Source organism: Theropithecus gelada, chromosome 8 (genome assembly GCF_003255815.1).
Source record: "Theropithecus gelada isolate Dixy chromosome 8, Tgel_1.0, whole genome shotgun sequence".
NCBI classification, from domain to species: domain Eukaryota; kingdom Metazoa; phylum Chordata; class Mammalia; order Primates; family Cercopithecidae; genus Theropithecus; species Theropithecus gelada.
The window spans coordinates 75,492,618-75,507,964 of record NC_037676.1 but is presented as its reverse complement, the minus strand read 5'-3'; the positions used below and the strand labels follow the sequence as shown (position 1 = coordinate 75,507,964).

Here is a 15,347-nt window from a genome sequence, read left to right as displayed (position 1 = left end):
TTCATCACTTGCAGTTTCTGTACTTCAAACCACCACTCCACCATGAAATTAAGGACAATAATACTGATCCAACAAGTCTGATATATTCTAGCTACCTCACAGAGGAACAATATTGAAATGTAATAGATCACACCAATCACTTACCAATCACAACTCTGGTTAAACCACCTAAAATATTATTACTAAATTATGAGAACTGAAAAAAGAAAACTTCCTTTTAAGGACAACAAATATACACGAGACACCATTCCTTCCATTATCCAGCAACACCACACAGTTCTTCACTGGCTGGCCCTGACTTTCTGCTGTGGTGCTTAGGGCAGCTGTGAAAACTCCACCCTGGGCAGAGCAACCAAGAAGAAGCATGAGCTAAAGGGCACCTGGACTCTTCCTTTCAGACACTGGACCTGAATCAAAATTTAAAAAATAAACCTAGATCCTCTAGAGTGGGCCCCAGAGTACGCAGTCTGACATCTTGCTAGGTACAAGATTCCTAAAGGGCTGGTTAGCTCAGGAAAAAAAAAAAATAGTGTGTGTGTGTGGGTATGGGGGAGATGAAATATTGAAAAGGTGGGAAGAGCAGTTCCTCTTCAAACTTTGACACATATGCGCGTAGGAATCACCTGGGCTCTGAAGCAAATACAGACTCGGACTCAGTAGTTAGGTTGTGCTGCTGCGGCTGCTTGGGACTACAAGCCAAGCACAAGATTCTAGAGTGAGCCTGAGCATTTATCAGGTAAAGGCTGGTTCAAATCAACTCCAAGAGCCCCTGGTATGAATGACCATGGGACTTTGTGGACTGACTCTATGTCTATTTGCCTTGGATCCATTTTTAGCATGAGCAAGCCACCCAATCCCATTAGAACAAAGTTCATAAAGAAGAAACCTAAAAGACTTCAAATCTTCCCCACCACATCCACAGAGGCTTTGAAGGCTTATCTTTCAAGACAGGGACTGTAGACTCCATCATCCTCAGCACTTCCCTCACTGGCTTTCCAACTTTACCTTGGGCAAGTGAACCATAGAGACTTTTATACTCTGGTAAGCCTCATTTAGGGAAAAATTACCCCTTTATAGATCACATGCTTGGACCATAAGTCTGGACACTACCAGTGGCCCAAAGTGCACAATTTTGAAAATTCATGATTAACATTTCAAAGGCAAAGCTTATGAAGCTATCTGGAATTCTGATCCCATAAGAATATTATATAACAGAATAAAGGTTTTACATTTTGTTAGGAGATAAGCTAACAAAATGAACTAAACTAAAACCACGCTTAACTGATATTTTGGTACCAATTATTAATAGAACTTTGTTCAGCCAGTCCTTGTAGAAGAGCCCTTTCCATTCGTGACTTTTTTGTGTCCAGTTTGTCAATACTGATATGCAAACTAGGAAGAGAAAGAAGGAAGCTGGGTGACCAAGGATGTACTACACTATTCTCAAGGAAATAACTCTCTCCAATACAAGCTATGGAAAAGTACAGAAAAGGCCCAGAAACACGCAAGTTGGGCTTTGGTAATAAAATTCTAGTACAGTATTGGTTCTTCAGGCTTGAATTTTACATGCTTGTCTAATCTACAGAGCAAGCTTTCTGGGGATATTAAGCTAGGGTTAATCAGTTATTGCTAAACTAACCATGCTAATAAAAAATCAACATTTGAAGACTAATTCTTATACCACAGGGCAAAACCCATAAGTGACTCATAGGAAAATCTACCTACTGTACCAGGAGCTTTGAACTTGTAGCCCACAGCTAAGTATTTGTACAGGCTTTAACCTGGAAGCCTAGGCTGAGGTTTTGGGTCCTAGCTTCTTCCTTCCCTGGCAGTGACCTTAGGGAAGTCCCTTCACCTCTCTGGGTTTGTTTCCTCATCCATAAACATGAGGATAGTGGCTCTACTTAATTCAGAGTTGCTGTGAGGCTCAGATGAGAGAAGTGTTTATGAAAAGGCTTTGTAAATTTAAGTACTATAAAAAAAGTTCAGTAAATGTACACAAGGCTCATTAAGCATATATTTACAGACTATTTTTGTTATAAGTGCTATCTATTTTTGGTTAGGCTGTTTCCTCAAGTTCCTGCAAGTCCTGGCTCTTACTATGTATGGCTCCCAGTCCTCCCTGCCCTCCACGCAGTGCCAGACCATACTTTCGGTTAAAACACAGTATCTGACCTAAGAAAAGAAGTCTCAAAAACATTGCTAAGCAGTTGCTTCAGCTGCCTAGTCCCTTTCATCCCGAGTCCTAGATGACGCTGGAAAACAACAAAACTTTCCAACACCACCTCCTTTCTAATTCTTCTTATTCAGTCCCATTTTACTATAGGCAAAAAATGACTGTTATAAATAAAAATTGCAACACTTTAACAGTCCAGCAAACATAATAAAGATACAATACGAAATCATTTGAAAATAATTCATTACACCTTATGCTTCTCTTTCCCAAGAGACTGTAGGACTAGCCCATGTAAAAAAGCCTTAAGAAATCAGTAGGGGGCAGTATGTTAATTACAACTTACAGGTGGGAAAACTCAGGCTTTGAATTTTAAGTTTCATTTGTCCTCAAAATACCCCTGTGTTTACGTAAGTAACACTTATGTTATTTTGAGCCCTATTGTTTAGGATAACACTAAGAAGCTGCAGCATGTTAATATTCAAAAATTCCAGTACTAACCTATTTGAAGGAAAGGCAAGAAATTCACATTTTATGCAAGCAGCATATAAGAAACACTTGTGGTTTTTTCCAAACCAAAAAATGCAATGTTAACATCACTGCCACTTTCACACATTTTTGTGTGATCTTTGAAAGTTTCACAGACCAAGTAATGTTTTGTTTCCAAATGTGAATTCATTGTAAATGGCTTGTCATTGTAAGGGGCTAATTTGACAGCACTCAAGGTTGTGGCAGTAATTGCCCTTACTTGTTAAATATTCTAGCAGCATTTGCTGCAGTGTTGAAAGTTTTACGATGATTATAAGAGGATATTCATTTTTTTCCCCCTGTGGCTCACTTCATTTTAGTTTCAGAGCATTTAGGAAAATGGTCCTTGACAGGTGTGAACTTCAGTTTTAAGAGAATTGACAAATAAAGTAAAAAAGACAAAAAAAAAAAAATTCAAGAATGAAATACACTGGGGGAGCTCTTCAAGTGAAAAATGTTAGCATTCCTTCAGACCACATGAAAAGGTGTGCCTCCCCTCACATCCCCTCCGGTGTGGGGATGGCATAGACCTGTATAAACCCAGGGATGCAGGTGACTGAAACTAGCCAGCCAGGTATGTCGAGGCAAATGTGACTGAATCCCAAGGCCATGCTCTGCCAGCCTAGGCTCTGAACAGTGGTATCTTAACAGAACGATAATCCACAATACAGGGAAGCTTCCGAAGGCTACCTATTATGGGGACCAGCTGTATGCTTCAGAAAGAATCAGAAACCCCCATCTTCTGAGTTATTTTCCAATTATGTCTATATGGGGTCTCAGCCTAAAGGAGCTTCTAGGTCAGTTGATAGAATCTAGAAGTGTTAGTTCTTTGAATACCTAACTACTATACTGACTTCTGATAAGAAAGATTAACACATTTTAATCTGATCTCTGGAGTTACAGGCTCAAAACATTGAACTTAACCCATTCAGCTGAGGCAGGAAATAGTTCTCTATTTCTTAAGGACTATTAGATTTTGTCATACTCCAAAGATTAGTTACAAAAGACCCTTTCTCTCAGGAAAATACTGGTTCCATGTGCAGGAAATAAGATACAAATCCACCCTGCCAGTACACCCCCTAGTGGAACTTCAGCATAGTACAGTTTGGGGGTCCAAAAACATCCCAGGTATTTAGGACTTTCCCAGGTCCAGTGGCTGTAACTCCGCCATAATAATGTCTTCTACTTATTACTGAGCATACGAAAACAAGCCAGCAAGCAAACATAGCATGTCATCTGCACATTCATCCATATAGGCAGATATCTGAATTAGACACATGCAAATAGACTACTTATTATAATTGAAACAGGCTTAATTTTAGTTTCTAAAAGAACTAAAGCAGAAAGTTTAGATGAATTTGCTATTAATATTTCTCAACTCAAGACAAAACTTAAATGTAAAGGGGTTTCCTACTTAAAATTCTTCTAACTCTCAAGTGAGGCTATTAAATTTTCTCAGATTGTCATGGCTTAGATATATTCAAGTTACTAAAATCGATTCACTAGAATTTGCCAAAGATCTTGAAAATCTGAAGCATGATCAGAGTAAAAACAAATGTAAGAGAAGAGAATAAGCAGAGTAAGAGCAGTTAAGTATTAAACTATAGGGTTCGTAGTGATCCAATCCTGCAACGAATGGCTAAGGACTCTGCCGGGGCATTCTGCATTCAGTCTTTTTGAGAAAGCTATTCAGTCAGTGTTAGTGTTAGCATTAGCACAGGCTATACAATGCTTCCACTTTGACATATCCTATAGATTAATTTTTATTTGGGCAGATAATAGATAAAGCCTGGGATGTAGAAATAATGAAGCAGAAAACAACAAATACCAACTTTGCTTCCTTCCAGGAATTGAGATAAATAGCACAACTCACTCCATGATCAAACAAGAAAGGGCCATTCCCTGAGCCGAGAATTCCATGACTATTTTACAGGGACTGCCACCTTAATATATAAAAATATTAAGTGAACATGAAAATATTTTGAATTTGTTTTTCTCAGGAATAGTGACAGATTTTTTTTTTTTTCTGAACCATTTAACTTCTGTTGTTTTCAAGTAAAACAGGACTCAAATGGCAGAACAGCCAAGCAGAGGCTCTTGTGTGAAACATAAGTGTGTGCAAGGCTCTCTCCAGGCACAGTGAGAAGTCCAGCCCATCTGAAGTTTACAGTAGATGAGGGGATAAAATAGGTGCTGACCTGGAAAAGCAGGTGGAAATCAGCTTTGGAAGGCCCAGGATGCCATGCTAATGAGCCTGGACTTCACACTGTGAGCAATATGGTCATACAAGGGTTTTAAGCAGGCAGATAACAAACTCAAGGCTGCTTAGATGACCCTAGGTTGGAAACCCAAAAGCGAACACAGGAAAAGAAGATCAGAGGCACTTTCAAGAGTCCACGCAAGAGGTGATGGAGGCACACAGGAGGAAGTAGGAAAGGAAAGGGGGGATCAATCAAAGCACAAGGGCCCAAGAGAATGGTCAGGATTTAGGGACCCATGAATGTGTGCAGGCTGGAGAGGTGAAGATAATGCTGATGTTTCTAAGTCTGGTGACCAGAGAATGCAAGAAAGAGCAAAGAGGAGTTTGTTCAGTTTTGGACATGCTGCTTTAAGAGAATGTGTGGTGCAGTCAAGGTAGTTGTGTGAACTTGGGAACTATCCTAGAGATCACAGTTGAAGCCACTGAAATAGATTACCCAGCTAGATGGAGGTTCTGAGAAGAGGTCTGAGCATACAATACTAAACAGTCATTACAAGTTGGAGGTGGGGAGGCTAAAAGGATTCAGAAGGCACACAGAGAAGCACGACAAAGTGGGCTTATCATGGAAGCTAAAGCACTTGAGTTTCAAGGAGACGGTCAAGAGGGTCACATTCTGTAGAAAGACGAAGCTGCACACTGGATTTGGCAATGAGGGGAGCGCTGCTGTTTTTTTCATTTAGGTTAGAAATGATGACATTGGTTATTTAGGAGTATTTTTTAAACAACAGAAAAACAGACACAGATTAGAACATATTGAAGATGTTGGAGAACTTTTTATCTGATGTAACGTCTGGTTCCCTATTCACACCAGCTACATAAAGTGATATTTTATCATGTCATAGATTTTGATTTCTAGTAGCAACAGTTTTGGGCCCAGCATGTAATGTATCAAATACAGAAAAACTCAAAGTTCAATGAGCATGTGATCCTATTTTGTGTATACAAGTATACAGTTCCAGGTACCAAGCAGTTCCTATCAAAAGAGATGTTTTATTCGGTTTTCAACTGTGACTAAAGAATAAGATAAAATTGACCCCAGGTCAATTTACAACTGTTTAAGACATTGAAAGTACTTCTAAAGTTCAAACATTTTTATACATGACATATATTTAATAACAGAAACCAGTTCTAGTGAAGACTTTTAAAAATAGGCCATGAATTCCAAGTGTTTAGTAGCTATCTTAAGATAGGAAATCAATACTCTCTATAAACTATTTAGTCTTACACCTATTATGGTAAGGAAGAAGAAATACTGGCCAAATATTTTTATGAATACTTTAGAAATGAATGTAGGAAGCCTTGAACAAAACTAGGTTTCTGTAACCAGAGAACAGAGGAATGCAGTATGTGAGATTAAAAACCAGTAAATCACATAAGAACCTAAACATTAATGATTAGGGACCATTCATGAGATATTAGGTACAACCGCAGCACTAATGTATTTAAGTGCTACATTACTCAGATCTAGCTGGTGGGCTTTTACTTTTCCTGGATAGATTTTAACTAAATAGACTTTAGACATTTGGATATAGATAAATGCTTAATTCAGTAATTAGTATTTTAAAACTGTGAAACCTTTTAAGTTAAGTGGTCTATTAATTAACTACCAATTATCTTGTCTGACTACCATATCAATAGAAGTAAATTACCTACTAGCTATTTGACAGATTTAGTCCTTTACCATGCAAAAATTCTTCAGAATATAAAAGGCCTGGAGTTAAATGCTTTTGCTTCCCCCTTTTGGTTAATCAGGGATCAATTTGCTGCTCACGTATAAAGGCCAAATGCAGCTCTTTGGTCAAAAAGGATCTACAGATAAACTTTGGCTTTTAGAAATAGCAAGGTAAGATTCTGTTCCTCTTAAAAAATAACAAGTAAAGCAATGTTAGTATTTTGAGGGAAACATGGGTTTGCATGGAGACCAACTTTCCATATTTCAAAGTAGAGTACAGAGAGGTATTTTTCTTTTCCTTTTCTTGAGACAGAGTCTGGTTCTCGTCACCCAAGGTGGAGTGCAGTGTTGCGATCTCAGCTCACTGCAGTCTACGACCCCTGGGCTCAAGCCATCCTCCTACCTCAGCCTCCTGAGGAGCTGGGACTACAGGTACGTGCTACCACGCCCAGCTAATTTTTGTATTTTGGTAGAGACAGGGTTTCACCATGTTGCCAACCCTGGTCTTGAACTCCTGGGTTCAAGCAATCCACCCTCCTTGGCCTTCCAAAGTGTTGGGATTACAGGCTTGAGTCACTGCACCCTGACCAAGAGAGGTATCTTTCAAGTTTTTGCATCTCACCCAGATACAGACAGCCCACATGAATAATTTCTTTGCTAGTGTTAGTAAAGTGCATGATAGTGCATTCATTTTCCATGGTCTTGTACCGGGTGTTTCACAGTAGATTATGCTGACTTGAACCTACCCCAAATCTATCACTAAGTCTTGACTGGTGACCAGGAGAAGGTTCCTAGGAGAGCTACTGGTAATGGAACAACATTGGAAGATGAAGTGTCACAGCAGACTGGAAGGCTGTACAGAATTATGCCAGGCTGAGGAAAGGCTTCCAAAGGGTATAGAAATGGTACATGGTTAAGAGGGAAGGAAAGAATTGCTATGGGGGTCCTCTTTTTGAGGACTGATCATTGGTAAATAAGAATGGCTGTTACACATTCAATGTGAGCTTGATTCAAATAGGCATACCAACACCAGCCTTCTCAAGTCACTATCCTCACACCAATGAGCAGAGTTCTAACACAAAATAGTAAAGATCAGAACACATGTGGGACAGGAAGAATGGAAAGTTATATAGGAAAGCAAAAGAAAATGTAAGTGATAACAAGGGTGAGACAGCCCTGTTTTGCAATAATGGTCTCACACAGCTTCAGTCCAACACAGTGCTCACCTTTTCTTTTTTTGAGATGGAGTATTGTTCGGTCACCCAGGCTGGAGTGCAGTGGCGCCATGTCTGCTCACTGCAACCTTGGCCTCCCAGGTTCAAACAATTCTCCTGCCTCAGCCTCCTGAGTAGCTGGGATTACAGGCTAACACCACCATGCCCAGCTAATTTTTTTGTATTTTTAGTAGAGACAGGGTTTCTCCATGTTGACCAGGCTGGTCTCGAACTCCTGACATCAAGTGATCCGCCTGTCTTGGCCTCCTAAAGTGCTGGGATTACAGGTGTGAGCCACTGTGCCCGTCCCATAATGCTTACCTTTTAAAACTTCAGAACATAGATCCATGTGAGTATTCTCTGAATAGGTTATCTTCTAAATATTTAAGCCTATTATTATCAAATATTTATTGAGTGACTTAAGAATAGAGTTTTGTTCCAGGCAGAGGAAGATGAAAGATGTATATAACAAACTGCCTTCAGACAGCTTGCCATCTACTTTGAGAGAATGATAACAAATGCTGTGAGAGATTAATGGAAAGGAAAGAAAAACCTTAGATGAGTCATTTAACCCCTGCTTCACTGGAAAACAAAGGGTTGAACAAGAAGGTCTCTGGATTCTTGCAACTCTAATATCTGAAAAGGCCAGAAGTGCTGCAGTGGGGAGGAAAGGTTATATTGAGACTTGAGCTATACCTTAAGACACGTGGAATGGAGGAAGAGGGTGTTTCAGGTAGGGGGAATAGTATGTGGACTGGTTTGGGAGTGCCCACAGCTTTTCAGTGAAAGTCCACATGGTTTTCTATTTCACTCACTTTTGCTCTGAGTCAGGATCAAAATACTATTTGTTATTTATGAAAACAGATATTAACTGTTACTTAAACGTCTGGCTCAGGATGGTCTGTTCAAATGACTGAACAGTTCTTTTCTAAGCTGATGGACTTTTAAAAATGTATGGGGTAACTTCCGCACCCAGATACAGTAAAAAGACACACTCATTTTTTCTGGAAGGAAAACAGCACATGCCAATGTCAACATGTTTGAAAAGTTGCCACCAATGCTTTGCCTAAGAGGACTACTGGAAGGGAAGCTGAATTCAGGTGGCTCCTGCGACGTTCTTTAACCCCTGTTAAAAAATTCACTGTAAAAATTATACTGAGTTTTCCTTTAAATTTTGGTTGCTGAATCAGAACTTCTCAAAAGATTTGTAAATTTCAGCAAGAAGTCAGAAATTCCAACTCTAAAATGAATTTTCTGACTCAATATTGAAAATAAATTCTTAAGTTTAGATGCTTAGGGGAAAAACAGCTGGAGAATTCAGGAGCCTCCCATACTTTAATACAAAATGATGTCATTACCATCAAGGCTTCCAAGAACTCCCTAAATTGTGTAGTTAAGCAACATCTCAAAGCACAGTGATGACTCTAGGAAGGTGCTATGCTCCTCCTTGGTATACAGATTCAGGTCCAGAATAATTTTCCTATTTAGAGATTTGATTTGACTTCCTCCTTATGTTAAAAAGTAGCCTAATATTAGAAAGACGGTATATCAATTTATGTGCATTTTCAAAGCTAAGGCTATGAAATTTTCCGTGCTTTACACACATTAAATTAGCACTCATTTTATTGGATGTATTCCTGGAGCTGGTTTCTTGTTTTAAATATTTAACTGCAGATTGCATGGGGTTTCTTAAAAACCTGATTACATTTGAAATTTTACAATTAAGCAAAATAATCATGCAGAGAAAGTAGGCAAGATGACTAAACTTTAGAATACCTTGTGTAGGTAAAAGTTTACAGTTATGTAATCTTGTATCATCTTAGTCAAAGATGATTGGAGAAAACAATCCCAGTCAGTGTCTGTGGTTCATAATGAACCTACTGATAGTGCTGTAACTTGTTTAGGGCTGACTTAAATCAACTGCAGTTTTTATGGCAGCTTCATCTTTATCATTCTTCAAATAGGAAAATGACACTCCACCTCCCACTTATGTATGTCTTTTATTTCAAATGGTAGTTGTTTTACTCAGGAGTAGTCATAAACACACAAGATTCTTGATAAATTCTATGTCAAGTTTATTTGGTTGGACTGCCTTTTATTCATCTAACCCATCCCTTTGACACCTGCTGCCTGTTCCTGGGGACCCAGCCACAGCCAGGACTTTAATTCAGTTCCCCACCCCCACTGAACACAACACACACTTATAGGCAAGCTGAAGTTCCCCCAACTGTATTTGGCGATCTCCTTACTTGTTCAAAACATATATAAGCTCAGGTCATTTATATATTCATTTCTAGAGGTTTGTAAACGAATTAAATAAAGTTCATGTTGGCCGGGTGCAGTGGCTTACACCTGTAATCCCAGCACTTTGGAAGGCTGAGGTGGATCACCTGAGTTCAGGAGTTCACCACCAGCCTGATCAATGTGGTGAAACCCCACCTCTACTAAAAATACAAAATTAGCCAGGCGTGGTGGCGCATGCCTGCAATCCCAGCTCCTCGGGAGACTGAGACAGGAGAACTGCTTGAACCCGGGAGGTGGAGGTTGCAGTGAGTTGAGATCACGCCATTGGACTCCAGCCTGGGCAACAAGAGCAAAATTCCATCTCAAAATAAATAAATAGGCCGGGTGCAGTGGCTCACGCCTGTAATCCCAGCACTTTGGGAGGCTGAGGTGGGTGGATTGCCTGAGCTCAGGAGTTCGCGACCAGCCTGGGCAACACTATGAAACCCCATCTCTACTAAAACACAAAAAATTAGCCAGGTGTGGCGGCATGTGCCTATAGTCCCAGCTACTTCAGAGGCTGAGGCAGGAGAATTGCTTGAACTTGGGAGGCAGAGGTTGCAGTGAGCCAAGATCGCGTCACTGCACTCTAACCTGGGCAACAGAGAGAGACTCCATCTCAATAAATAAATAAAGTTCATGTTTAAAAATAAAACATCAAAATAAGCTTCTCCAAGAGCAGAGAAAAGGTTTGATGTTTGAGGTGCAACATTTGAATAAGTACCTCTAAAGCCAGATTAAGTTTTTAAGCAGTTGCTAAAAAATTAATGAGGTTTAATGTGACCTATTTAGAAGAAACAGTTCTTTGTTGTGTTCTATTAGAAGGCTAATCCGCCTATGGAAAAAAAAAAAGTAGAATCCTATTTCTTTACTTCTTCTTTATTGAATCTTATTTGTCTACAAAAGTAAAGGGAAAATACTGTGAGGAAAAAGAGCATAAAGTGGATCAGCAGTGTGCAGTTATAGGGGAGAGAGTCACACCTACTTTTACTGAAGACAAGTTGAACTGAAAAACTGGGGTTACCTTTGCCCCTAGAGCAGCAGAAGGCCCTGCCCCGCTCCGTAGATCCTGACATTGTTTAACGGTGAGAAGTGGACATCGTTTAAATCCCCAGCTTACCAGGTTTCACCACCTCACTTCCCTCTCTAGGGTCCTATCAGGGTGATATTTGCGAGGCACTGTCTAACCCAAGAGAGTCCTGAGGCGTCCTCCAACAGGAAGATGCCCTGGACCCTGTGGATGGTCAGGGGATGCGAAGTGACTGCCAGGGTGGCCTGGCCACTCCCAACAGAGCACAAATGTTGATTTCAGAATCTTTGGCACTTTCCAAAATGTGGCTGAGCAGTAATTTGGAAGCCTAAATCCTGACTTTAGGAATTCATAAGAACAACCAATGTTTTATAAACTCAACATAAAGTAAAATAAACAAACCCAGGGTTTTACGCTCCCTCTTGTTATTTTTATGGCAATCTTTCAAACTAGTTCAAAATGTTCAATCCTCTGCCCTCTCAAAAATACTGAGTTGGGGGGTGAGGGTGGGTGGGGGGGACAAAACTACTAATAGTAACCAGCATACACTGCAGTTTACCATAGGTAAGAGCTAAGGAGATCTCGCGGTGAAAGAGTACAGGTTCCTTTCAGGCTGGCACTGAAGTCTCTCTCCTTCCCAACCTTCTCATTGAGGAGGGCCCAGCAAAGAAAACAAGGATGTTTATATTTACCCAGAAATGTGCATGGCAATTGACCATCATGGTTCTCTCAATGAGCTCATCAGGACATTCCAGAAGGTGATGCCCAGAGACCACACCGGCATTATTGACCAGGACTGAGACTTCGCCAACCTCCTTGCGGACTCTTTCAGCCGTCAGGTAGACATTCTCCCTCTTCCCCACATCACAGGTGTACGTAAAAACCTGCAAGTTACAGTGGGGTAGAATTTCTTCCTCACCATTCCCAGCTGTCCTCAGAAGTCCAGATGAGGAGAAAACATGCAAAAGAGAAGGGAGTGCAGAAAGTGAGTCACATGGCGATCAGTAGGACAAAGATCACACAAAACAAAAATACTACAGTGAGCTTCAAATTTCTAACGCTGCAAGGCTTGCCAACGACTGAGCTTTACAGCTGCCTTCCTCCCATGAAGTCTTTGGGAATTACAGCAATTTACTGGATAACTTTGCTTAGGGGAAAGCCATGTAATTGTGACAAGCCCAATACAAGTAGACCACATGGGATCAGCTTGCTGGAGCTAAAGACACCTGCAAAGAACTGATCTCAGCCCAGAGCTCAGAGAACAACACACACACACTACACACTCCTCTTTTTTGGGGAAACAGTGGCCCAAGAGAAACAGCTCTTAGTCTTTAGTATGAGAACCCTCAAAATAGAAACTCACTTCAAGACTCACAAATCAAAACTGCAATTAATAATCTAAATTCATCCAAAGCCAAGAAATGAATCCACAATTTTTAATGAAGAAGTAGGGGTCACTGACTTATTCTAACTGGGCTAGCTGACTCCTCTAAGAAGTACTCTCACAAATCAAGTTACAGGTAAATATGCAATTTTACCACATAAGAACTTGACAATTTAAAAACCAAAATCGGTATCCTGGAAAATGAATACCCTTATCTTTTAGGTTTTGGCAGGGAGCACAAAAATCTGTATTTGCTACCCCTCCATACCACCAATGAAAATGGTACCTTTTCACCCTTAAATTAAAAACGCAGGTATCAATAAGTTTGGTGACAAATTATCAATACAGGGGAGAAGTGCCCAAGTCAATTTTCTCCGTACAGGTAAATGTTTTCCCTAAAAATGAAAAATTTTGTTAAAAAGCAAGAGCCATTATCAAATTTCCTGGACCAATATTTATGGTTGGTTATGGACTTTGCTTTGGCTTAAAAAAAAAAAAAAATCTCAGATTCAGGTGAGTTAATAAGTATCCAGAAATGCAGATTTCCTGGGGTGACCAAAAACATGCAAGAAATTTACAACGAAGCCTAAATTCTCCAAGAGCTTTCTCTTAGGGAGCAAGGCGTCTTTCAATCACGCTCAGGGAATGTAACTAAAGCACTTATCGCTGGCGAAACAATGTAATTATGTTCCTCAGGCTAAACTTATAGTGAAATCGCCAATACTGCTCTCGTTTAAGGGGTTCAGACCACAGTAACACAGACACTTCTTCAGTCGAGTCAGAACTTCCCAAAGACACTTCAGTTTCCCATCGCGCCGCTTCTAAGTCGGAGCGAGACATTTCTTTGGGATCCAAACCTGTGGTAACAAGTTCCCTCCGCCTTCCCTACCCCAAAGGGCTTAGGAACCCGCCCCTGCCTCCGTGGTCCCCAAAGAGACCGAACCTCCGCGAGGACTGGGCACCTTCTCCCTGATAATACAGAGGTGATCGCGTTCCTTTATCAGGGAGCAAATTCCACTCGTCTCCCGAAAGACCGGTGGGGTGCTCCTTTCCTCCGTAGCCGGGCTGACCCCACAGCGGGGTTTGGGGCCTGCCGTGGTAGGGCGCGGGGTGGAAAGAGGCTTGACCCAACAATGCTCCCGCGTGGGTCCGGGTTACCTTGCAGCGCGGCGGCGTCGGCCGCCTCCAGGTCGCGGTAGATGTGGCGCACCATGCCAGCCGTCTCCTCGTTGCTCTGCGTGTTGATGTCCCACAGCACCAGCAGCGCCCGGCGCCGGGCGAACTCCAGCGCGAAGAGGCGGCCCAGGCCGCTGCCGGCGCCGGTGATGAGGCACACCTGGCCCGCCACGCTCTTCTCCTTGGGCCGCACAAGCCAGCGCGCCGCGGCCAGCACGAACGCCCAGAGCACTTTGAAAGTGACCACGAAGAACTCCACCACGATGTTCATCGCGACGCCCGGGGCTCCGCACGAGCCCAGTGCCTGCGTCCGCGCCCACCCCGAGCCCGGCAGTCGGGCTCCCGGCCCCGGCGCACTTGTCACAGAGGCCGGGACGAGAAGGCTGCGCCCCGCGCCCGCCCCCGATGTGCCCGCCGGGTTGGAGTGCGCGGCGCGGCTCCCCGCCTGCGCGGGGCCACTCCCGCCCGGGCTCGGCGCTGTGGCCCCGGACTGTGCCCGCCGCGGCAGTCACCCGGCTCGGCGCCTCCTGCCGGCAGCCGCCCGCCCGTCCCGCAGCGCCCAGCCGGCCGGCTCCGCTGCAGTGGCGGTGACAGCCGCGAGTTAGACGACTCGCGCTGCCCTCATGGCCAAGCAGCTGCCGCCCGAGCGTCCTCGGAGCCGGCGAGCCTGCTCTCTCTCACCCCCGGGGAGGGGTGCGCAGCGGAGGCGGCACGGGCCAGCGGGTCGCCGCGGGAGTTGTCAACTCGACCCAAGTTGCGAGAGGGTGGGAGAGTGGGGTGCGGGGCGGCGGAGCGCCAGGAAGAGGAGACTCGCTCGGCGCAGGCGAGCGCTGCCCAACGCCTTGCAGCTGCCCCTGAGGGCTCGCGTCCTCCGGCCCTGAACTCCCCGCGGCTGTCACTCGGGCACCGGGCTCCGCAGCACACCCCGCTTGCAAGTCGGAGCGCTCCGGGCCGCCTCTGAGCGGGCTCCACGCTCCGCGCTATATAACCCTGCGACCGGGAAGAGCCCGCGCCAGCCTCGGCATCGGCCCTCCCTCCGCCCGGCCTCCCCGCCCCCGGGCGCACCCCGCCCCCGGCCCAGCCCCCCGCCCGCCAGCGTCCGCAGAGCCGAGCGGGGTAGCCCCTCTCACACGGCGGTGGCCGCAACCTCAGCCCTCCTCGCACCTCCCTTCGCAGCTCACGCCCCCTCCCGTGGGGTGTCCCGGCCTCCGCCTGCCGATCTCGGCAGTCAGCAGAGCCCCGGCCATCTTCCTCCGGCCGTCCAGTCCCCGCTGCTCCCTGGCTCGCCACTTTTCGTTAACCAGGGCACTCCGGACCGCCCCGCCTGCGATCAGGCGCTGCGGAAGACAGCCCTGTGGGCTGGCGAGACGACAAGGACCTCGCGGCGCGGCGAAAGGGGTGTAGTCTGCTACTACCGCGGCAGGGAGCTGGGAAGGCGGCCAAAAGTGACTTCGAATTGCAGCTAGCCGTTTGGAACGTGACCCAAAAGGCTCGCATTTTCTTGGCTGGAACCGCCGCCGCGGTGCTTGCCTGCGGTCCGGGTCAGGCGTTGCCCTCCCGCCGGGCGGGCGAGGAGTGGTGCATGCTGGGATTTGTAGTTCGTCCCCATGAGGCGCGTCCTGGGAAC

The 15,347-nt window shown here is 44.1% G+C and overlaps 1 protein-coding gene across 1 annotated transcript in view; it reads right to left on the bottom strand.

The window, feature by feature from the left end:
* RDH10 (retinol dehydrogenase 10) overlaps positions 1–14,679 on the bottom strand; it is a 29,965-nt gene extending 15,286 nt beyond the window's left edge. The window contains exons 1-2 of the mRNA XM_025393971.1: positions 13,703–14,679; positions 11,853–12,088 (exon numbers count right to left, since the gene is read on the bottom strand). Of these exons, the coding sequence (XP_025249756.1) occupies positions 11,853–12,088; positions 13,703–13,991 (525 nt within the window). The 5' untranslated portion in view covers positions 13,992–14,679. The remainder of the gene's footprint in view (positions 1–11,852; positions 12,089–13,702) is intronic.
* Between the last annotated feature and the right edge of the window lie 668 nt (positions 14,680–15,347).